Source organism: Phyllobates terribilis, unplaced genomic scaffold (assembly GCF_046119375.1).
Source record: "Phyllobates terribilis strain yellow unplaced genomic scaffold, ASM4611937v1 Scaffold_25__1_contigs__length_18738178, whole genome shotgun sequence".
Taxonomy (NCBI): Eukaryota; Metazoa; Chordata; class Amphibia; order Anura; family Dendrobatidae; genus Phyllobates; species Phyllobates terribilis.
Genome location: NW_027362785.1, coordinates 5,364,956 through 5,390,302, shown reverse-complemented (window position 1 = coordinate 5,390,302; position 25,347 = coordinate 5,364,956). Strand labels below are relative to the sequence as shown.

Sequence of the window (25,347 nt, the reverse complement as noted above, 5' to 3'; positions counted from 1 at the left end):
CTTTCTATCGTAGCTGCGATGCTCTATGTGTTCTGATACCTTTCTATCGTAGCTGCGATGCTCTATGTGTTCTGATACCTTTCTATCGTAGCTGCGATGCTCTGTGTTCTGATACCTTTCTATCGTAGCTGCGATGCTCTGTGTTCTGATACCTTTCTATCGTAGCTGCGAGGCTGTGTGTTCTGATACCTTTCTATCGTAGCTGCGATGCTCTGTGTGTTCTGATACCTTTCTATCGTAGCTGCGATGCTCTGTGTGTTCTGATACCTTTCTATCGTAGCTGCGATGCTCTGTGTGTTCTGATACCTTTCTATCGTAGCTGCGATGCTCTGTGTTCTGATACCTTTCTATCGTAGCTGCGAGGCTGTGTGTTCTGATACCTTTCTATCGTAGCTGCGAGGCTGTGTGTTCTGATACCTTTCTATCGTAGCTGCGATGCTCTGTGTGTTCTGATACCTTTCTATCGTAGCTGCGATGCTCTGTGTGTTCTGATACCTTTCTATCGTAGCTGCGATGCTCTGTGTGTTCTGATGCAGCTACGATAGAAAGGTGATGCTCTGTGTGTTCTGATACCTTTCTATCATAGCTGCGATGTTCTGTGTGTTCTGATACCTTTCTATCATAGCTGCGATGCTCTGTGTATTCTGATACCTTTCTATCATAGCTGCGATGCTCTGTGTATTCTGATACCTTTCTATCATAGCTGCGATGCTCTGTGTGTTCTGATACCTTTCTATCATAGCTGCGATGCTCTGTGTGTTCTGATACCTTTCTATCTTAGCTGCGATGCTCTGTGTGTTCTGATACCTTTCTATCTTAGCTGCGATGCTCTGTGTGTTCTGATACCTTTCTATCGTAGCTGCGATGCTCTGTGTATTCTGATACCTTTCTATCGTAGCTGCGATGCTCTGTGTATTCTGATACCTTTCTATCGTAGCTGCGATGCTCTGTGTGTTCTGATACCTTTCTATCGTAGCTGCGATGCTCTGTGTGTTCTGATACCTTTCTATCGTAGCTGCGATGCTCTGTGTATTCTGATACCTTTCCATCGTAGCTGCGATGCTCTGTGTATTCTGATACCTTTCTATCGTAGCTGCGATGCTCTGTGTGTTCTGATACTTTTCTATCATAGCTGCGATGCACTGTGTATTCTGATACCTTTCTATCATAGCTGCGATGCTCTATGTGTTCTGATACCTTTCTATCATAGCTGCGATGCTCTATGTGTTCTGATAGCTTTCTATCATAGCTGCGATGCTCTATGTGTTCTGATAGCTTTCTATCGTAGCTGCGATGCTCTGTGTATTCTGATACCTTTCTATCGTAGCTGCGATGCTCTGTGTATTCTGATACCTTTCTATCGTAGCTGCGATGCTCTGTGTGTTCTGATACCTTTCTATCATAGCTGCGATGCTCTGTGTATTCTGATACCTTTCTATCATAGCTGCGATGCTCTGTGTATTCTGATACCTTTCTATCGTAGCTGCGATGCTCTGTGTATTCTGATACCTTTCTATCGTAGCTGCGATGCTCTGTGTGTTCTGATACCTTTCTATCGTAGCTGCGATGCTCTGTGTGTTCTGATACCTTTCTATCGTAGCTGCGATGCTCTGTGTATTCTGATACCTTTCCATCGTAGCTGCGATGCTCTGTGTATTCTGATACCTTTCTATCGTAGCTGCGATGCTCTGTGTGTTCTGATACTTTTCTATCATAGCTGCGATGCTCTGTGTATTCTGATACCTTTCTATCATATCTGCAAGGCATTTTTCAGGCTATCAAGGTCAAGAAGGGCATTACAATAAAACATGTCAGACTGTAGAAAGTTCTCTTTTAATTATCATTTATTTTATTTTTCTTTTGTGAGTTTATTTTTTTTTTTCTCTATATACTTTTTGCAGTTCATATTACACAGTGAAATTTTTTTATTTTATTTTCAAGCTCACTCAGTATTAAAAAAAAAAGAAAAAAAAAAGCTGAACCCGGCGTTGGTCTCATTCACACTAATATTGCCTTGTTTTTAAGTTGTAAAAGTTTACCACTTACTGAACAAAAGAAAAAAACAACATAAAATGACACACAAGAGTCGTATGACCGCTTACATAAAATAAATAAAGTTATAATACGTCGATACGCCTTTCATATAATACACGGGATCGGTCAGCGCTAAGATGATCGTTACTACAACAATACACATAGGTAACATTGAATTTTTCTTGGCTCGTGGCTGCAATGGGATTCCTGTAATGGTCTGCGATGTTGGCGTTCACAGACAGAGCATGTTTTTTTGGACTTATGACATAAAACTCGTAAGATTTCACCCTCAAGATGCGAATTGTTTGAACGTCATTGTAAAAGTAATATGTGAAGAAAAAAATTCAAGAAGAGGAGGACGGATAGTGATGGCAGTATCTACTGCGGTCAGTGATTGGCAACGACGGTTGCGTCATCGATATAGCAATGGAAAGAGAAACCACCCGTCGGAGGATTTCGAAGGGGAGTATGGGCATCCTTATCATTTTCAACATCCAGCACCCCCATCAATCACCTGTCTGCTTGTGGGAGTACACAATACATGAAGTCGGAGCAGAACATGTGGCCGTTTTCAGATATTGCCAATCGGATGACATTCACTTCTATGGTTCTGTCGTAAATGTTACGAGCTGGGACTACCCCTTTACGTTGGACCACGTATACGACTGGTGACGTCTCCTAGTTCATGGCATCAGTCCAAAAGAAGATTGCTCCGTCTGCATATGAAGAATAGCATTTCATACACATATCTCGATTGGAGCAGAAACCAAGATAGCATTTGCGTTACTCTCTTTCGGGACGTCCTCGTAGCTGCTGCACGAAGAAAAGGATAAACTTGGGCTGGTGTCGCTTTTATTGCTATCTAGAGCGTTTCCGTTGTGATAAGGAAGACCTTGCGGTTTGATGTGTACGAAGACCTCGTTGTTGTTGTTGTTGTTGTTTTTTGCCTCCGAAGGATGAGATTCTTCCTTGTTCACCAGCCAAGATTTGCCAAAATACCAGAGGATATCCTTAATGGAGCATCTTTTCTCCGGCTCGATTGAAAGCAATTTGCTAAACATTTTAAGGGCATGAGAGGTGAATCTCCGCCACTGCGATGGTATGTTGGCATTCTTGTATTTTTGCCAGTGATAAAATTCATAGTAAAAAGAGTCCGAATGTAAAGCTTTCTCCCAGGGGAAGTTCCCCGTCATCATACAGAACAGAAGAACCCCAAACGCCCACACGTCGATACTGTAATCCACCAGAAACCCACTGTGCTTTGAAGTTTCGCAAAGTTCTGGAGCCGTGTAGGGGATGGTTCCGCTCACTCGCTTTTCTGTGGTTCCGGCAATCCTGGTCATTCCGAAATCGGAGAGTTTAATTTTACGACATTCTTTGTCGAAAATGAGAATATTTTCGGGTTTGATATCGCGGTGGACAAGTTTTCGGTTATGGAGATAATCCAGGGCTAATGCTACTTGGTAGATGCAACGTTTAGTTGTGTGTTCAGAAAGACCGACCTAAAATTGTACAAAAAAAATATGGAGTAAGGAGAAAAAAAAGAATAAATCAAAAGCAGTTCCGATACTTAGTCCAGCCGGACCCTACTTCCTGCACCAGAATCGACATACTAGACAAGAAATGCCCAATTGCTGACTGACCAGGTAGCAGACAGACTCCAAATGGACCAGGTAAGTACCAGAATAATAGCCGTAGGGATGAATTTATCATTTTATATATTTTTTTACCAGTCTGAACCCTTTAGAAATGTTTTCCCTGCGCACAACCCACCATTAACCACATCATATGTACCTGCGGAGGGATGATATCAAACAGGTCTCCAGCTACAGCATATTCTTGTGCAAACACGTAGAATTCGTCTGTCTCAAACGCGATGTCGTACATGCCAATAATATACGGACAGGCCGACAGGTAGCGGGAAATGCAATATTCCTGCAAAAAGCTCTTTTGTTTTGTCGTTTTCTTCCTTAAAAATTTTAGAGCCATCTTTGTACCTAACAAAAAATAACAATGAAAAATGGGCTTAATGTGTCAAGTACCATTCATGATATATAATGAAATACACTGTGCTCAGTTCCCAACCTCTTACCGAACACTGCCAAAAGGGTAGACCATCAGTTCTCAACCTCTTACCTACCGAACACTGCCGAAAGGGTAGACAATCAGTTCCCAACCTCTTACCGAACACTGCCGAAAGGGTAGACCATCAGTTCCCAACGTCTTACCGAACACTGCCGAAAGGGTAGACCATCAGTTCCCAACGTCTTACCGAACACTGACGAAAGGGTAGACCATCAGTTCCCAACCTCTTACCGAACACTGACGAAAGGGTAGACCATCAGTTCCCTTACCTCTTACCGAACACTGCCGAAAGGGTAGACCATCAGTTCCCAACCTCTTACCGAACACTGCCGAAAGGGTAGACCATCAGTTCCCAACCTCTTACCGAACACTGCCGAAAGGGTAGACCATCAGTTCCCAACCTCTTACCGAAGGGTAGACCATCAGTTCCCAAACTCTTACCGAACACTGCCGAAAGGGTAGACCACTAGCTGACATGGGGAGTTATGCAAAAAAAAAAGCTCCTTTTTTAGAAGCCAAAATAAAGCTATCTGTAGTGCCGGCGTCCCTGCCCTCTGCTAGGCAGGGACGCTGCTCCCCTCACCGCTCTGCCCCGTGCCCGGCGTCCCTCTCCCGCTCTGCTGTCAGCGCGCGCTCCTTCCCGGCGTCCTCCTCCCGCTCTGCTCTCAGCGCGTGCTCCTTCCCGGCCCCTGTGCTTAGGGCGCGCGCGCTCCCCTCCTCTTAAAGGGGCCGCGCGCGTCGTCCTAAGGAGTCCCCGGCCAATGGCCGGAGGACTTCATCATATATAATGTGAAAAGAAAAGAAAGGGCGCATGTGTAGACTCACAGGGCTATTTGCTGAATTTAAAAAGTGCCAGTACACTCACCTGTGAAGGTTGTGTACGTCTACACAACCAAGATTAAGCGTGTGATTAATGAGGCTCCGGGTCACCTCTATTTGTAGTACCGTCCTGTCGGTGTTTGCCTCGCAACTCCGTGCTCCTCAAGTGGTCACACGATCCTGCTGGACCAGATACCACGTCACCGCAGGTCCTCAGTAGTTTAACCCGGTGGTTGGATACCGCAGGTCCTCAAACATCCAAATAGACCAGGCCGCTCCTGCCGCTTTAGCTCCGCATGGAGATATCTCACAAGTAAACAATGGTGCAGCGGTCTCAGGGAGCGCCAAAGGAATACTGGACAATTTAGTAGATGTCAACCGACTTTTATTCTTCCTCCAATACCACTGCCACAACGCGTTTCAACGGTCTAAGCCGTCTTCATCATATATAAGGCACCTCCTCCAAAATGGAGGTGCCCGAGCAATGTTGTTTGCACCTGTGTCTCACCTGTGCTTCAGCCCTCAGGTCCCGTTGCCAGTTACCTGCCAGTTACCTGCCAGTTACCTGTCAGATTCCTGCCTGATTCCTGCCTGATTCCTGCCTGATTACTTGCTACCTGTCTGCTAGTCTGAGGTCCGACGGTCTGCCCTACTACTCCTGTCAGTCTGTCTAAGGACCAGCCTGCCCGCTCACCTGGGAGCGCTTCTCCGCTACCTGCCTGCTTGCCTGCCCGGAGGCTCCGCTGTCACGTGCTGTGACCACCAGCTATTCCAGAGACTCTCGCCCGCTCACCTGGGAGCGCACATCAGCTACCTGCCTGCCTGCCTGAGGTCCGACGGTCTGCCTACCAACTCCTGTCAGTCTGTCTATGGACCAGCTTGCCCGCTCACCTGGGAGCGCACATCTGCTATCTGCCTGCTAGCCTACCTGGAGGCTCCGCTGTCACGTGCTGTGACCACCTGCCTGTCCAGTGACTCCTGCCCGCTCACCTGGGAGCGCTCATCTGCTACCTGTCTGTTTGCCTACTCGGAGGCTCTGCCGTCACGTGCTGTGACCACCCGCCTGTCCAGAGACTTCTGCCCGCTCACCTGGGAGCGCTCATCTGTCGCCTGTCCGCTGGTCTTCCTGGAGGCTCCGCCGTCACATGCTGTGACCACCCGTTCATCCAGAGACTCTCGCCTGCTCACCTGGGAGCTCTCGTCTATCTTCAGCCGCCACAGGTCGTACCAACCCTATACCTAGAGACTGCCCCGGTCACTTGCCGTGACCTCCAGCCCCGTTCACTCAGAGACTGTCCCGTTCACTCAGAGACTGTCCAGGTCACCTCCTGTGACTGCCTGCCTGGTCGCCACCCGCTCCCTTACAAGGACCGCCCCCTTGTATTGTAGCCCAGAGGTTCCGCCTCCCAGACCCGTTACAGTTTGCTCGGGCCATGGAACCCGGTGGCACCCAAGCTCCCTCGCTCTCGGACCTGTGTCATGAACTGTCCCGTCAAAGGTCCCAACAGGAGTCCATCTTGGGTCACCTGCGGAATGTCAATATTCGCCTGGATACTCTGACTGCTCCACCGACAACCTCCGCCAGTGCCATGTCTCGCAATCCGGCAGCTCCGCTGCCCACTAATACCATGGTATCCTACCCCGGACCCCGGCTTTCTGCACCTCCTCGCTTCGGAGGCGACTCCGTCCAGGCTCGTGGCTTCATAAATCAGTGCACCCTGCACTTTGAACTATTGTCCCACCAGTTTAACTCCGACCGAGCCAAAATTGCATTCATCATGTCCCATCTCACCGGGGAGGCTCTGGCCTGGCTAAATCCTCTATGGGAGAGAGGAGACCCCCTGGTGTCCAACTTGCCTGCTTTTCTCACGGCTTTCCGGAAAGTCTTCGACGAACCCGGACGGAAGACCTCATCCGCATCATCATTGCTACGCCTCCGTCAGGAAAGCCTCACCGTGGGCCAATATGCCATACGGTTCCGTACCCTTGCCTCGGAGCTGGCCTGGGATAACGACGCTCTGGTTTCTGTCTTCTGGGAGGGTCTGTCCGGCCGTATTAAAGATGAACTTGCCGGTCGGGACATTCCTACCACTCTCGATGACTTAATAACTCTTGCCACCCGGATTGACCTACGGTTCCAGGAGCGTGCCAGAGAGGTCACCCGTGAGAGGAGGTTACTACGTCTAGCTCCTACTTTTCAGAAACCCGTCACTCCTTCTGTCTCTAACCAGGTACACCCTCCTGAGCCTATGCAGGTCGACCAGACCAAGATGGTCAAGACCCGTCAGGACTTACGCCGTGCCGAGGGGACCTGCTTCTACTGTGGCAGTAAGGAGCACCGGATCCGTGCCTGCCCGGAGAGGTCGGGAAACGCCTGTGTCTAGGTTCGCTCAGAGAGGTCCACCTAGACAAGAATAAATCCTCTCCATCCCTGCTGTTGTCAGTTTCAATCGTCTACGGGGAGAACCGTTATTTCGAACTAGCCCAACTGGACTCTGGAGCAGCCGGGAATCTTATTTCACAGTCCCTGGTAGAGAAATACCGCATCCCCACCAAACCTCTGGCTGTACCCTTGTCTGTGGCTGCCGTGGATGGGGGGCTCTTACCACGCCCCATCCAACTCATCACCGAATCCATTACTCTGCAGGTGGGAATGCTGCATTCTGAAAGTATCTCCTTTCATGTTCTGCCTGGACTCTCTCACGCCCTCTTGCTAGGTCTGCCTTGGCTCCAGAAACATGCACCCGTGCTTGACTGGCAAACCGGAGAAGTCCTTCGCTGGGGACAAGACTGTCATAAGACCTGCCTGGTTCCCGTCCATCCCGTCCGTCCCTCTCCTACCCCAGCTAATCTACCTGGACTTCCGATTCCTTATTGGTCTTATGCTGATGTCTTTAATAAAAAGGAGGCAGAGACATTACCCCCTCATAGACCATACGACTGTCCCATCGACCTGTTACCCGGTACTACTCCTCCCCGTGGGCGTATTTATCCTTTATCCGCTGCTGAGACCCGGTCGATGTCCGAATATATTGAGGAGAATCTGGCCAGGGGATTCATCCGGAAATCTACCTCCCCGGCGGGAGCAGGCTTCTTTTTCGTCAAAAAGAAGGACGGCTCTCTCCGTCCCTGTATAGACTATAGAGGCCTAAACCAGATCACGGTGAAGAATAAGTACCCCCTTCCGCTCATTCCAGAATTATTTGATCGTCTGAGGGGGGCTAGAATCTTCACCAAACTAGACCTCCGTGGAGCGTACAACCTGGTTCGTATCCGTCAGGGTGATGAATGGAAGACGGCATTCAACACCCGGGACGGCCACTATGAATACCTGGTAATGCCCTTTGGTCTCTGTAACGCTCCTGCCGTCTTTCAAGAGTTGGTCAATGACATCTTCCGGGACCTTCTCTACTCCTGCGTAGTGGTGTACCTGGACGACATCTTGGTCTTCTCTCCGGATCTCCAGACTCACCGGAGGGACGTTCGTCAGGTCCTGCTCAGGCTCAGGCAGAATCACCTCTTCGCTAAATACGAGAAGTGCCTCTTTGAGCAGACCTCGCTTCCGTTTTTGGGCTACATTATTTCTCAGACCGGCCTACGAATGGATCCAGAGAAACTGTCTGCCATCGAGAAATGGCCCCGACCGGAGGGGTTGAAAGCCATTCAGCGGTTCCTGGGCTTCGCCAACTACTACCGCCTCTTCATACCACACTTCTCTTCCCGGACTGCCCCAATTTCCGCGCTCACCCGTAAGGGTACTAATCCCAAACAGTGGCCGCCCGAAGCAGAAGAAGCCTTTCTTTCCTTAAAACAGGCCTTCTCTTCCGCCCCGGTGCTGCATCGCCCGGACGGCAACAAGCAGTTCTTCCTGGAAGTGGACGCCTCCTCCTCTGGAGCTGGAGCGGTACTTACTCAAAAATCTTCTTCCGGGAGGATGGTAACTTGCGGCTTCTTCTCTAAACTCTTCTCCTCCTCAGAGCGCAATTATTCCATAGGAGATCGAGAGTTATTGGCCATCAAACTGGCATTGGAGGAGTGGCGTTACCTGCTTGAGGGGGCTCTTCACCCGGTAATAATTTACACTGACCACAAGAACTTGGCTTACCTCCAGCATGCCCAGAGACTTAACCCGCGCCAAGCCCGGTGGTCCTTGTTTTTTGCTCGTTTTGATTTTGTCCTTCATTTTCGCCCGGCTGACAAAAACGTCAAGGCGGACGCCTTGTCTCGATCCTTTCTGGTATCTGATCTCGAGGAAGATCCGAAACACATCATCGATCCCGCCAGAGTAATGCAGGTGGCTCCCGTGAGTCTAAATCGTCTCCCTCCCGGAAAGACGTTCGTATCAGTACCTGATCGGGAGAAGATCCTTCACTGGGGTCACTCGTCTAAACTGGCTGGCCACGCTGGTCAGAAGAAGACCCTCCAGCTTATTTCCCGTCACTACTGGTGGCCTAACCTGCACAAGGATGTAATAGACTTTGTTTCTGCCTGTGTGTCCTGCGCCCGCAACAAGGTTCCGAGACATCTGCCAGCCGGTCGCCTCCTTCCGCTCCCAGTACCTGCTGCCCCCTGGCAGCATATTGCAATGGACTTCATAACTGACCTCCCACTCTCTGCCGGTTGTACGGTCATTTGGGTGGTCGCTGACCGCTTCTCCAAGATGGCTCATTTCGTTCCCCTACCAGGCCTCCCGTCTGCACCCGAGCTAGCTAGAGACTTTATTCGTCACATCTTCCGTCTTCATGGCCTGCCCCTCCACATCGTGTCGGATCGTGGGGTACAGTTCACCTCACGCTTCTGGAGAGCCACTTGTAAACTACTAGACGTCACCCTGGACTTCTCTTCCGCTTACCACCCACAGTCCAATGGTCAAGTGGAGCGGATCAATCAGAACCTGACCAGTTACCTCCGGCACTTCGTTAATGCCCACCATTCTGACTGGGTGGATCTCCTACCATGGGCCGAGTTCTCTTACAATAATCACGAGAGCGAATCCTCCTCCAAATCCCCGTTTTTTGTAGTCAGCATCCTCGGATTCCTTTTCCTGTCTCCACCTCGGTGGACAACCCGGCTGCGGAATCTCTCGTTAGCAAATTTTCCTCCATTTGGGAGAGTACCCGATCCGCACTCCTTCAGTCGTCCGAACGGATGAAAAGACACGCTGACAAAAAACGCCTGGATCCTCCTCAATTTCATCCAGGAGATAAGGTCTGGCTCTCATCTAAATATGTTCGACTCAAGATACCTTCTTACAAGTTAGGGCCTCGGTTCATCGGACCTCTGGAGGTCACCAGTCAGATCAACCCGGTGGCCTATAAATTGAAACTCCCGGCCAACTTACGGATCCCTAACTCCTTCCATGTATCTCTCCTCAAACCTGTGGTACTTAACTCTTTTTCCAAGTCTACAGGTACGCCTCCTGCTCCGGTTTCCGCTGAGGACGAGTTTGAGGTAGAGAACATTCTTGCCACCAAAAGGGTAAGAGGAAAGACCTTTTTTCTGGTAGATTGGAAGGGGTTTGGTCCTGAGGAGAGAACGTGGGAGCCCCGGGAGAACATCCATGCCCCTCTCATCCTAGCTAAATTTCTGTCTGGCCTAAAAAAGGGGGGGCCTAAAGGGGGGGGTACTGTAGTGCCGGCGTCCCTGCCCTCTGCTAGGCAGGGACGCTGCTCCCCTCACCGCTCTGCCCCGTGCCCGGCGTCCCTCTCCCGCTCTGCTGTCAGCGCGCGCTCCGTCCCGGCGTCCTCCTCCTGCTCTGCTGTCAGCGCGCGCTCCTTCCCGGCGTCCTCCTCCCGCTCTGCTCTCAGCGCGCGCTCCTTCCCGGCCCCTGTGCTTAGGGCGCGCGCGCTCCCCTCCTCTTAAAGGGGCCGCGCGCGTCGTCCTAAGGAGTCCCCGGCCAATGGCCGGAGGACTTCATCATATATAAGGCACCTCCTCCAAAATGGAGGTGCCCGAGCAATGTTGTTTGCACCTGTGTCTCACCTGTGCTTCAGCCCTCAGGTCCCGTTGCCAGTTACCTGCCAGTTACCTGTCAGATTCCTGCCTGATTCCTGCCTGATTCCTGCCTGATTACTTGCTACCTGTCTGCTAGTCTGAGGTCCGACGGTCTGCCTTACTACTCCTGTCAGTCTGTCTATGGACCAGCTTGCCCGCTCACCTGGGAGCGCTTCTCCGCTACCTGCCTGCTTGCCTGCCCGGAGGCTCCGCTGTCACGTGCTGTGACCACCAGCTATTCCAGAGACTCTCGCCCGCTCACCTGGGAGCGCACATCAGCTACCTGCCTGCCTGCCTGAGGTCCGACGGTCTGCCTACCAACTCCTGTCAGTCTGTCTATGGACCAGCTTGCCCGCTCACCTGGGAGCGCACATCTGCTATCTGCCTGCTAGCCTACCTGGAGGCTCCGCTGTCACGTGCTGTGACCACCTGCCTGTCCAGTGACTCCTGCCCGCTCACCTGGGAGCGCTCATCTGCTACCTGTCTGTTTGCCTACCCGGAGGCTCTGCCGTCACGTGCTGTGACCACCCGCCTGTCCAGAGACTTCTGCCCGCTCACCTGGGAGCGCTCATCTGTCGCCTGTCCGCTGGTCTTCCTGGAGGCTCCGCCGTCACATGCTGTGACCACCCGTTCATCCAGAGACTCTCGCCTGCTCACCTGGGAGCTCTCGTCTATCTTCAGCCGCCACAGGTCGTACCAACCGTATACCTAGAGACTGCCCCGGTCACTTGCCGTGACCTCCAGCCCCGTTCACTCAGAGACTGTCCCGTTCACTCAGAGACTGTCCAGGTCACCTCCTGTGACTGCCTGCCTGGTCGCCACCCGCTCCCTTACAAGGACCGCCCCCTTGTATTGTAGCCCAGAGGTTCCGCCTCCCAGACCCGTTACACTATCAGAGCCATCTACTGGAGGTAGCTAACTCATAAGTCAGTGATCAATGCCTGGCCTATAAAACTCCCAACACCAAGCGGTGGCCTCCTCAAGGAGAAACTATTCCCTCGACACATCTCAAAGGACTCGTACCACTAAATTACTACCCTGCTGTGCATCGACCACCGCAAGAACTCGGTCTACAGATATGAGTATTTCTTTTTAAGTAGACTCTGATTTGTCAATCTTTCTTAGGTTATGTTACAAGACTCTTTAAAAGATCAAAGACATAAAGTAACTGCCTGTGATAAGTAGTGTTACAGGGACAGCTTTCTTCTGGAGGAGAGCTAATTTGTCTGACACTCATTGGAATGTCCAATGGAACTGAAGGTTGGATTCCTCTTAACTTGGAGTCACAAAACCAAATTATTTTTTTTTTTGGAAACCATGACTCACCTCTGGCTTTATGGATCACCAAATCGACTCTTCCGTATGTCCCTTTCCCAAGCTCCCTAATGACCTCATATTGTTTTGTGATTTCTACTTTCTCCATCGTCTTCGCTGTTAATATCTGTAGCTCTTCAAGGATATCCACCGCTCCTCGGGACAGTAGCGATGAGACGCTCATGGTTTATTTTCTGCGTGAAGTAATTTAGAAATCTGGAAGTAAATAGACAATAATTTGTTAAATAGTGATAATCCTCTCCATAATCAAAGTCCATTAAAGATTATTTACCAACTCTCCTATTGTCATCATCATTATTGATCACCTTTGCCCCTCAGTCATTATCATTTTTGCCAGCCCTTCATCATCATCAGCCAAGATTTTCTCCATCGAATGATTTGTTGGATACATTGCGTTGCACAGATTGGCATGACACAGTGCTTTTGTCGTAGTCTTTGGCATGACCTAGTGCTTTACTTGTCGTTTTTGAGTATTTTGCAGCACCTGCTACTCTACAGGCCTAGCTTAAAGGTGCATTTAGACAATCAGATGAGAGCAAATCGTCTATATACCGCCGACAGCTATTATTTAATTACCCACATGAGTGATCCGGTCGGCTAACAAACCTGCGGCTGATCAGCAGCATGTTGGAAATAAGGATTCTCGTGAATACTTGTTTGCTGGTTATCGGACACCTACCTACCTGATAATGGGGATTTCTCTAGATTGACATTGACGATTGCTCAATTAACGAAAATGATGCAGCAAATGCATCCATTACACACAAAGCAGGCCGGCTTTTAGTAATCCCCTTGGAGTTAATTAGGACAGGACAACACGTGTGACTCTTGCTGGAATGCCCTCTGCTACCCGCAGATATTTTCCATAAGTGGATTAAGAAGTTAAACTTTACATGTAATTGCCCTCTGCGGGAGATTAAATAAAAATAATCCAGATTTATTCCTTTTTTTTTTTCCTGGTACCTATTTAGACCTCTTCCTTTTTTTTTTTTCCTGGCACCTATTTAGAACTATTCCTTTTTTTTTTCCTGGCACCTATTCCTTTTTTTTTTCCTGGCACCTATTTAGACCTATTCCTTTTTTTTCCTGGCACCTATTTAGAACTATTCCATTTTTTTTTTCCTGGCACCTATTTAGAACTATTCCATTTTTTTTTTCCTGGCACCTATTTAGAACTATTCCTTTTTTTTTTCCTGGCACCTATTTAGACCTATTCCTTTTTTTTTTCCTGGCACCTATTTAGACCTATTCCTTTTTTTTTCCTGGCACCTATTTAGACCTATTCCTTTTTTTTTTCCTGGCACCTATTTAGACCTATTCCTTTTTTTTTTCCTGGCACCTATTTAGACCTATTCCATTTTTTTTCCTGGCACCTATTTAGAACTATTCCTTTTTTTTTTTCCTGGCACCTATTCCTTTTTTTTTTCCTGGCACCTATTTAGACCTATTCCTTTTTTTTTCCTGGCACCTATTTAGACCTATTCCTTTTTTTTTTCCTGGCACCTATTTAGACCTATTCCTTTTTTTTTTCCTGGCACCTATTTAGACCTATTCCTTTTTTTTTTCCTGGCACCTATTTAGACCTATTCCTTTTTTTTTCCTGGCACCTATTTAGACCTATTCCTTTTTTTTCCTGGCACCTATTTAGACCTATTCCTTTTTTTTTCCAGGGCACCTATTTAGACCTATTCCATTTTTTTTTTCCTGGCACCTATTTAGAACTATTCCATTTTTTTTTTCCTGGCACCTATTTAGAACTATTCCATTTTTTTTTTCCTGGCACCTATTTAGAACTATTCCTTTTTTTTTTCCTGGCACCTATTTAGACCTATTCCTTTTTTTTTTCCTGGCACCTATTTAGACCTATTCCTTTTTTTTTCCTGGCACCTATTTAGACCTATTCCTTTTTTTTTTCCTGGCACCTATTTAGACCTATTCCTTTTTTTTTTCCTGGCACCTATTTAGACCTATTCCTTTTTTTTATTCCTGGCACCTATTTAGACCTATTCCTTTTTTTTATTCCTGGCACCTATTTAGACCTATTCCTTTTTTTTTTCCTGGCACCTATTTAGACCTATTCCTTTTTTTTTTTCCTGGCACCTATTTAGACCTATTCCTTTTTTTTTTCCTGGCACCTATTTAGACCTATTCCTTTTTTTTTTCCTGGCACCTATTTAGACCTATTCCTTTTTTTTTTCCTGGCACCTATTTAGACCTATTCCTTTTTTTTATTCCTGGCACCTATTTAGACCTATTCCTTTTTTTTTTCTCCTGGCACCTATTTAGACCTAGTTGTATAGCAAAAGACCAATACCTCTATATGAGACGTCACAGTAAAAACTGTTGTGTCCCTCCAGATTAATGTATCTAATAACGATAACGATTCGTTCTAGATATTCAGAAATTAGTTCAGTAATTTTCAGGAAGTCCTATATTTTTGTAATAATATTTTTTAAGCCTAAATTTAAATTGACGACTTAGCTTTCCGAAACCAAACAGGCAGATGATCTCATTGTTTTGCTCATTCTCCAGAACACCACGGGTTATAATGTGACAACTCATAGAAATACATTGCAATATGGAAACTCGATAACAACCAATCCCATAAGCCCTTGTCTCACAGGTTCACATATACAGTACTGTGAAAACGATTAAAAAATGCTGCAAAGTGCTGTCAAAAAATAGTTTATTTTTGCCTTCAAAAATAGCATTAATTCTGCTAGGTGCACTTGCAGGGAGGTTGTTGCAAACAACATCTTGGAGAAGCAACCACAGATCTTCTGCAGATTCTTCTGTCCCTTCATGTGATTCCAAACAGACTGGATGATGTTGAGATCAGGCCTCTGTGAGGATGTATCATCACTACCAAGACTTCGTTCTTAGTGACATTTGTAGAATTGTTCTCCGGCTGCAGAATAAATATGGAGCCTCCTTGATGGTATTACATGATGGGTAACTATCTACCTGTATTTATTGGCATTAAGGACACCATCCAATTTTAGCATGTGTGGTCATTCATGTGCTTCATAGTTTCCATGGCTGATTACTGTGTATTTGGTCTTCAATGTTGCCCAATTTTTTTGGTGCCTCTTCAAAAGAGTTTGAACAGCACATCTTAAAACCCTTGTCTGCTCTGGAAGTGACCTTGCTGATGCAGTATAACTACCTTTGGGTCATTGTCTTGCTGGAAGCCCCAGCCATGACCCATTTTTAATGTCCTGGCGGAGGGACGGAGGTTGTCACTCAGGATTTTACGGTACATGGCTCTATCTATTCTCCCATTGATGCGGTGAAGTAGTCCTGTGCCCTTAGCAGAGAAACACCCCTGAAACGTAATGTTTCCACCACCATGCTTGACAGTGGGGATGGTGTTCTTTGGGTCATAGGCAGCATTTCTCTTCCTCCAAACACGGCGAGTTGAGTTAATACCAGAGAGCTCAATTTTTGTCTCATTTGACCACAGCACCTTCTCCCAATAACTCTCAGAATCATCCAGGTGTTCATTGGTAAACTTCAGACGGGCCTGCACATGTGCCTTCTGGAGCAGGGGGACCTTGCGGGCACTGCTGGATTTTAAACCTTTTAAGGCGTAATGTGTTACCAATGGTTTTCTTGGTGACTGCGGTCCCAGCTGCCTGGATGCCTAACAAGTTCCCCCCCGTGTAGTTTTTCGGCTTATCTCTCACCTTCCTCATGATCAAGGCTACCCCACGAGGGGAGATTTTGCATGGTGCCCCAGATCGATGTCGACTGATAGTCATTTTGTATTTCTTCCATTATCTTACTATTGCACCAACAGTCGTCTCCTTCTCACCCAGCGTCTTACTTATGGTTTTGTAGTCCATTCCAGCTTTGTGCAGGTCCATGATCTTGTCCCTGACATCCTTAGAAAGCTCTTTGGTCTTGCCCATGTTGTAGGGGTCAGAGTCTGACTGATTGAGTCTGTGGACAGTACTCATTTATACAGGTGACTATGTAAGACAGCCGTCTAATGCAGGTAACGAGTTGATTAGGAGCCAGAACTCATAATGGTTTGTAGGGGATCAAATACTTATTTCTCACTGCAAAATGCAAATAAATTTATCTAATTTATACAATGTGATTTTCTTAATTTTTTTTTGGGGGGATATTCTGACTCTCAATGTTAAAATTAACCGACCCTTAAAATTATAGACTGTTCATGTCTTTGTCAGTGGGCAAACTTACAAAAAACAGCAAGGGGTCAAATACTTATTTCCTTCACTGTATAAGTTTTATGGTTGATTTTTTTTTTTTTTTTTTTTTTTTGTGGGGGGAACGGGGAGGAGGGGATGAGCATTTACTCTCCCGGGGGTATATAAAAATATGAATTAAATAATCATTTAATATTTTTGTTAATTTTTAAATAATAAATGATAAAAAAAAAAAAAAAGTTATATTTTAGCTACAATAAATACTCCTCTGAGGACTACCCTAACCTCGACCACATTTTTGGTTACGAATTTTCAGTTCCTCTGTCTTCAGTTATAGGACCACACTTCTAGAGAGACATTTTTCTCAATTTTGTCATCCCAAAGAGCATAAAAATAAACATAGAAAATAAAAAAATTATATATATATATATATATATATATATATATATATATATATATATATATATATATATATATATATACACATACACACACACATATATATATATATGTATATATAATATAATATATATTATATATATATATATTTATATATATTATATATACTTATATATTTATTTATATATATATATATATATATATATATATATATATATATATATTTATTATTATTATTATAGCGCCATTTATTCCATGGCGCTTTACATGTGAAAAAGGGGGTATAATACAAGAACAATTTCAAGAATCTTGAACACAATGTGACAGCGACTGGTACAGACGGAGCGAGGACCCTGCCCGCGAGGGCTCACAATCTACGAGGGATGGGTGAGGATACAGTAGGTGAGGGTAGAGCTGGTCGTGCAGCGGTATGGTGGAGCGAGGACCCTGCCCGCGAGGGCTCACAGTCTACAGGCGATGGGTGAGGATACAGTAGGTGAGGATAGAGCTGGTCATGGAGCAGTATGGTGGAGCCAGGACCCTGCCCGCGAGGGCTCACAGTGTACAAGGGATGGGTGAGGATACAGTAGGTGAGGGTAGAGCTGGTTGGGCAGCGGTATGGTGGAGCGGTGGTTACTGCAGGTTGTAGGCTTGTCGGAAGAGGTGGGTCTTCAGGTTCCTTTTGAAGGTTTCCACGGTCGGCGAGAGTCTGATACGTTGAGGTAGAGAGTTCCAGAGTAGGGCGGAAGCACGGGAGAAATCTTGTATACGGTTGTGGGAGGAGGAGATAAGAGGGGAGTAGAGCAGGAGATCTTGTGAGGATCGGAGGTTGCGTGCAGGTAAGTACCAGGAGACTAGGTCACAGATATATGGAGGAGACAGGTTGTGAATGGCTTTGTATGTCATGGTTAGGGTTTTGAACTGGAGTCTCTGAGCAATGGGGAGCCAGTGAAGAGATTGACAGAGGGGGGAGGCTGGGGAATAGCGGGGGGACAGGTTGATTAGTCGAGCAGCAGAGTTTATGATAGATTGGAGGGGTGCGAGAGTGTTAGAGGGGAGGCCACAGAGCAGGAGGTTGCAGTAGTCCAGGCGGGAGATGATGAGGGCGTGCACTAGTGTTTTTGCAGATTCATGGTTGAGGAATATGCGGATGCGGGAGATATTTCTGAGTTGGAGTCGGCAGGAAGTGGAAAGGGCTTGGATATGTGGTGTGAAGGAGAGTTCCGAGTCCAGGGTTACCCCGAGGCAGCGAGCTTGAGGGACTGGGGAGAGTGGGCAGCCATTGACTATGATGGATAGGTCAGTTGGGAGGGTTGAATGAGATGGCGGAAAGATGATGAATTCTGTTTTGTCCATGTTAAGTTTTAGAAATCTAGCAGAGAAGAAGGATGAAATAGCAGACAGACATTGTGGGATTTTGGTTAATACGGAGGTGATATCGGGTCCAGAGAGGTAGATCTGTGTCATCAGCATAGAGGTGATAATGAAAGCCATGAGACTCTATGAGCTGTCCCAGGCCAAAGGTGTAGATGGAGAAGAGCAGGGGTCCTAGAACTGAACCTTGGGGGACACCGACAGATAGGGGGCGAGATGAAGAGGTGGTGTGTGAGTGGGAGACACTGAATGTCCGGTCTGTTAGGTATGAGGAGAAACAGGACAGGGCCAAGTCTGTGATGCCGAGAGATGAGAGAGTCTGTAGTAAGAGGGAATGGTCCACTGTGTCAAAGGCAGATGACAGGTCCAGGAGGAGGAGGACAGAGTAGTGTCGCTTAGATTTGGCGGTTAGTAGGTCGTTTGTGACTTTAGTCAGGGCAGTTTCAGTAGAATGGTGCGGTCGGAAACCAGATTGTAGGCGGTCAAAGAGGGAGCAGGAGGAGAGGTGGGAGGACAGCTCAGAGTGGACATGTTGTTCCAGTAGTTTTGAGGCATAGGGGAGAAGTGATATGGGGCGATAGCTAGACACAGAGGATGGGTCAAGGGAGGGCTTTTTGAGGATGGGTGTGATTGAGGCATGTTTGAAACATGAGGGGAAGACACCAGTTGTTAGTGACAGGTTGAAGAGGTGGGCTAGGGCTGGGATGAAGATAGTGGTAAGGTTTGGGATGAGGTGGGACGGGGTTGGGTCAAGTTTACAGGTGGTGAGGTGTGATTTGGAGAGTAAGGAGGAAAGTTGATCTTCAGAAATGGTGGAGAATGTAGTTTTGGAGGAGGAGGGTTGAGTAGGTGTGGGGAGGGGCTGTGGGGGCTTTAGGCAAAAGCTTTGTCTGATGGTGTCAATCTTCTGCTTGAAGAATGAGGCAAAGTCTTCGGCTGAAATAAGAGGAGAGGGAGGAGGCACTGGGGGACGGAGGAGAGAATTGAAGGTGTTGAATAGTTGTTTGGGGTTGTGGGACAGGGAGGATATGAGAGATGTGAAGTATGTTTGTTTTGCTGCAGTGAGTGTGGACTTGAAGGTAGTGAGGGACTGTTTGAATGCGATGAAGTGCTCATGGGAGTGGGACCTTTTCCATCTACGTTCAGCAACCCTGGAGGCCCGTCGCAGTTCTTTAGTTAGGCTGGTGTGCCAGGGTTGTCTGTTGATTGTGCGAGTCTTGGTATACATGAGGGGGGCGACCGAATCGAGAGCTGCAGCTGTTGTGGTGTTGTATAAAGTGGCAGCAGCATCTGCATCATGTAAGGAACTAATGTCTGTAAGAGGGAGGAGGGATTCAGAGAGAGAGTGTACGTCAAGGTGTTTGAGATTTCTACGGGGGTATTCAAGTTTGTGGAGTGGGGATTGTTGCCCCGGGGAGGAGAGAGAAGAGAATGTGAGTAGGTTGTGGTCAGAGAGAGGGAGAGGTGAGTTAGAGAGGTTAGATAGGGAACAGAGGCGGGTGAAGATGAGGTCCAGCGTGTGGCCGTCTTTGTGGGTGGGTGTGGAAGACCACTGGGTAAGACCAAAGGAGGAAGTGAGGGATAGAAGCTTAGAGGCAGCTATATATATATATATATATATATATATATATATATATATATATATATATATATATATATATATATATATATATATATATGTATATGTATATGTGTATATATATTGGCTGGGCTCCAAAAAAATATTCGTCAGGGTCAAGGTACATAGGCACAGTAACAGGAGGGTGTACTTATTAAATTTTAAAGACATGGAGAGGGACATGTATTGCGACACTTAAATGATTAATTTGCTTTAGTGTTCTCATTCACTATATGATGCCCCAAAAAATATAACCTCATACTGTGTATGGGGGTGACAGTACTCCTAAGGCCATGTTCAGTATTCGATCAGTATTTTATGTCAGTATTTATCACCACGTTAGTGGTGATGTGTTTCCATTACTTCGGTATTTGTAGCCAAAACCAGGAGCGGAACAATCAGAGGAAAAGTATAATGGAAACACGTCACCACGTCTGTATTTCTCACCCACTCCTGGCTTTGGCTTAAAAATACTGATGTCAAATACTGAACATGTGAACGTGGCTTAATACAGTATAATAGACACACAGTGCTGCCAACACAATATGAAGGTCCCCCTACACACTATGATGGTTTACACAACCCCTTTACACAGTCCAATGGCTCCCTCAGCCCCCCTACATATTCCGATGGCTCCCACAACTCCCCTACACAGCACGATGGCCCCCACAGCCCCCCTACACAGTACGATGGCTCCCACACATCCCCTACACAGTACGATGGCTCCCACACATCCCCTACACAGTACGATGGCTCCCACACATCCCCTACACAGTACGATGGCTCCCACACATCCCCTACACAGTACGATGGCTCCCACAGCCCCCCTACACAGTACGATGGCTCCCACAGCCCCCCTACACAGTATGATGGCTCCCACAGCTCCCCTACACAGTATGATGGCTCCCACAGCTCCCCAACACAGTACGATGGCTCCCACAGCCTCCCTACACAGTATGATGGCTCCCACAGCTCCCCTACACAGTATGATGGCTCCCACAGCTCCCCAACACAGTACGATGACTCCCACAGCTCCCCAACACAGTACGATGACTCCCACAGCTCCCCAACACAGTACGATGGCTCCCACAGCTCCCCAACACAGTACAATGGCTCCCACAGCTCCCCAACACAGTACGATGGCTCCCACAGCCCCCCAACACAGTATGATGGCTCCCACAGCCCCCCTACACAGTATGATAGTCTGCTGTACACAGCATGATGGCATTCACGGCACCCCCTACGCAGTATGATGACCCCCTACACAGTAGGATTTACCCACAGCCCCCTTCAAGTACAGACTGCTAAAATAAAAACCACTCACCTGGCCCCATTCCCCCGATGTACTGCTCCACTGTGTGCAGCATGTGGACTGACACTGCACACAGCCGAAGCAATCTAGTTACATCATTGCCTGCTGCGCTGAGACTCAGCACCGGCTAAATGATGGAGCTGGAGGCAGGTAACATAAAAAGCTGCATAGAAAGTAATATGTCAGTGTGCACATATATGGAAAACAGCAGTGTGAATGAGCCCTCTCCTGAAATACTCTGTGCTGCTGGAGAATACGCTCATCCCACTATGTAATTCTCAGCCTGTGGCCTCCCATAGAACAGCACACTCCTCTCCTGAAATACTCTGTGCTGCTGGGGAATCTGCTCCTCCCACTATGTAATTCTCAGCCTGTGACCTCTCATAGATCAGCACACTCCTCTCCTGAAATACTCTGTGCTGCTGGGGAATCTGCTCCTCCCACTATGTCATTCTCAGCCTGTGATCTCCCATAGATCAGCACACTCCTCTCCTGAAATACTCTGTGCTGCTGGGGAATCTGCTCATCCCACTATGTCATTCTCAGCCTGTGACCTCCCATAAATCAGCACACTCCTCTCCTGAAATACTCTGTGCTGCTGGGGAATCTGCTCCTCCCACTATGTAATTCTCAGCCTGTGACCTCCCATAAATCAGCACACTCCTCTCCTGAAATACTCTGTGCTGCTGGGGAATCTGCTCCTCCCACTATGTAATTCTCAGCCTGTGATCTCCCATAGATCAGCACACTCCTCTCCTGAAATACTCTGTGCTGCTGGGGAATCTGCTCATCCCACTGTGTAATTCTCAGCCTGTGACCTCCCATAGATCAGCACACTCCTCTCCTGAAATACTCTGTGCTGCTGGGGAATCTGCTCATCCCACTATGTCATTCTCAGCCTGTGACCTCCCATAGATCAGCACACTCCTCTCCTGAAATACTCTGTGCTGCTGGGGAATCTGCTCATCCCACTATGTAATTCTCAGCCTGTGACCTCCCATAGATCAGCACACTCCTCTCCTGAAATACTCTGTGCTGCTGGGGAATCTGCTCCTCCCACTATGTAATTCTCAGCCTGTGACCTCCCATAGATCAGCACACTCCTCTCCTGAAATACTCTGTGCTGCTGGGGAATCTGCTGATCCCACTATGTCATTCTCAGCCTGTGACCTCCCATAGATCAGCACACTCCTCTCCTGAAATACTCTGTGCTGCTGAAGATCAGAGCACTCCTCTCCTGAAATACTCTGTGCTGCTGGGGAATCTGCTCCTCCCACTATGTAATTCTCAGCCTGTGACCTCCCATAGATCAGCACACGCCTCTCCTGAAATACTCTGTGCTGCTGGGGAATCTGCTCCTCCCACTATGTAATTCTCAGCCTGTGACCTCCCATAGATCAGCACACTCCTCTCCTGAAATACTCTGTGCTGCTGGGGAATCTGCTCCTCCCACTATGTAATTCTCAGCCTATGACCTCTCATAGATCAGCACACTCCTCTCCTGAAATCCTCTGTGCTGCTGGGGAATCTGCTCCTCCCACTATGTAATTCTCAGCCTTTGACCTCCCATAGATCAGCACACTCCTCTCCTGAAATACTCTGTGCTGCTGGGGAATCTGCTCCTCCCACTATGTAATTCTCAGCCTGTGACCTCCCATAGATCAGCACACTCCTCTCCTGAAATACTCTGTGCTGCTGGGGAATCTGCTCCTCCCATTATGTAATTCTCAGCCTGTGACCTCCCATAGATCAGCACACTCCTCTCCTGAAATACTCTGTGCTGCTGGGGAATCTGCTCATCCCACTATGTAATTCTCAGCCTGTGACCTTCCATAGATCAGCACACTCCTCTCCTGAAATACTCTGTGCTGCTGGGGAATCTGCTGATCCCACTATGTAATTCTCAGCCTGTGACCTCCCATAGATCAGCACACTCCTCTCCTGAAATACTCTGTGCTGCTGGGGAATCTGCTCCTCCCACTATGTAATTCTCAGCCTGTGACCTCCCATAGATCAGCACACTCCTCTCCTGAAATACTCTGTGCTGCTGGGGAATCTGCTCCTCCCACTATGTAATTCTCAGCCTGTGACCTCCCATAGATCAGCACACTCCTCTCCTGAAATACTCTGTGCTACTGGGGAATCTGCTCCTCCCACTATGTAATTCTCAGCCTGTGACCTCCCATAGATCAGCACACGCCTCTCCTGAAATACTCTGTGCTGCTGGGGAATCTGCTCATCCCACTATGTAATTCTCAGCCTGTGACCTCCCATAGATCAGCACACTCCTCTCCTGAAATACTCTGTGCTGCTGGGGAATCTGCTCCTCCCACTATGTAATTCTCAGCCTATGACCTCTCATAGATCAGCACACTCCTCTCCTGAAATACTCTGTGCTGCTGGGGAATCTGCTCATCCCACTATGTAATTCTCAGCCTGTGACCTCCCATAGATCAGCACACGCCTCTCCTGAAATACTCTGTGCTGCTGGGGAATCTGCTGATCCCACTGTGTAATTCTCAGCCTGTGACCTCCCATAGATCAGCACACTCCTCTCCTGAAATACTCTGTGCTGCTGGGGAATCTGCTCCTCCCACTATGTAATTCTCAGCCTTTGACCTCCCATAGATCAGCACACTCCTCTCCTGAAATACTCTGTGCTGCTGGGGAATCTGCTCCTCCCATTATGTAATTCTCAGCCTGTGACCTCCCATAGATCAGCACACTCCTCTCCTGAAATACTCTGTGCTGCTGGGGAATCTGCTCATCCCAGTATGTAATTCTCAGCCTATGACCTCCCATAGATCAGCACACTCCTCTCCTGAAATACTCTGTGCTGCTGGGGAATCTGCTCATCCCACTATGTAATTCTCAGCCTATGACCTCCCATAGATCAGCACACTCCTCTCCTGAAATACTCTGTGCTGCTGGGGAATCTGCTCATCCCAGTATGTAATTCTCAGCCTATGACCTCCCATAGATCAGCACACTCCTCTCCTGAAATACTCTGTGCTGCTGGGGAATCTGCTCATCCCACTATGTAATTCTCAGCCTGTGACCTCCCATAGATCAGCACACTCCTCTCCTGAAATACTCTGTGCTGCTGGGGAATCTGCTCCTCCCACTATGTAATTCTCAGCCTGCGACCTCCCATAGATCAGCACACTCCTCTCCTGAAATACTCTGTGCTGCTGAGGAATCTGCTCATCCCACTATGTAATTCTCAGCCTGTGACCTCCCATAGATCAGCACACTCCTCTCCTGAAATACTCTGTGCTGCTGGGGAATCTGCTCATCCCACTATGTAATTCTCAGCCTGTGACCTCCCATAGATCAGCACACTCCTCTCCTGAAATACTCTGTGCTGCTGGGGAATCTGCTCCTCCCACTATGTAATTCTCAGCCTATGACCTCCCATAGATCAGCACACTCCTCTCCTGAAATACTCTGTGCTGCTGGGGAATCTGCTCATCCCACTATGTAATTCTCAGCCTGTGACCTCCCATAGATCAGCACACTCCTCTCCTGAAATACTCTGTGCTGCTGGGGAATCTGCTCATCCCACTATCTAATTCTCAGCCTGTGACCTCCCATAGATCAGCACACTCCTCTCCTGAAATACTCTGTGCTGCTGGGGAATCTGCTCATCCCACTATGTAATTCTCAGCCTGTGACTTTCCATAGATCAGCACACTCCTCTCCTGAAATACTCTGTGCTGCTGGGGAATCTGCTCCTCCCACTATGTAATTCTCAGCCTGCGACCTCCCATAGATCAGCACACTCCTCTCCTGAAATACTCTGTGCTGCTGGGGAATCTGCTCATCCCACTATGTAATTCTCAGCCTGTGACCTCCCATAGATCAGCACACTCCTCTCCTGAAATACTCTGTGCTGCTGGGGAATCTGCTCATCCCACTATGTAATTCTCAGCCTGTGACCTCCCATAGATCAGCACACTCCTCTCCTGAAATACTCTGTGCTGCTGGGGAATCTGCTCCTCCCACTATGTAATTCTCAGCCTGTGACCTCCCATAGATCAGCACACTCCTCTCCTGAAATCCTCTGTGCTGCTGGGGAATCTGCTCATCCCACTATGTAATTCTCAGCCTGTGACCTCCCATAGATCAGCACACTCCTCTCCTGAAATACTCTGTGCTGCTGGGGAATCTGCTCATCCCAGTATGTAATTCTCAGCCTATGACCT

General features: G+C 47.8%; 1 protein-coding gene across 1 annotated transcript in view; it reads right to left on the bottom strand.

The window, feature by feature from the left end:
- Positions 1-1,873: 1,873 nt before the first annotated feature.
- The window catches only part of LOC141176327 (serine/threonine-protein kinase SBK1-like), an 86,983-nt gene continuing 63,509 nt past the window's right edge, over positions 1,874-25,347 (bottom strand). Inside the window, exons 2-4 of the mRNA XM_073660268.1 lie at positions 12,259-12,462; positions 3,829-4,031; positions 1,874-3,536 (exon numbers count right to left, since the gene is read on the bottom strand). Coding sequence (XP_073516369.1) covers positions 2,772-3,536; positions 3,829-4,031; positions 12,259-12,430 — 1,140 coding nt within the window. The 5' untranslated portion in view covers positions 12,431-12,462 and the 3' untranslated portion in view covers positions 1,874-2,771. The remainder of the gene's footprint in view (positions 3,537-3,828; positions 4,032-12,258; positions 12,463-25,347) is intronic.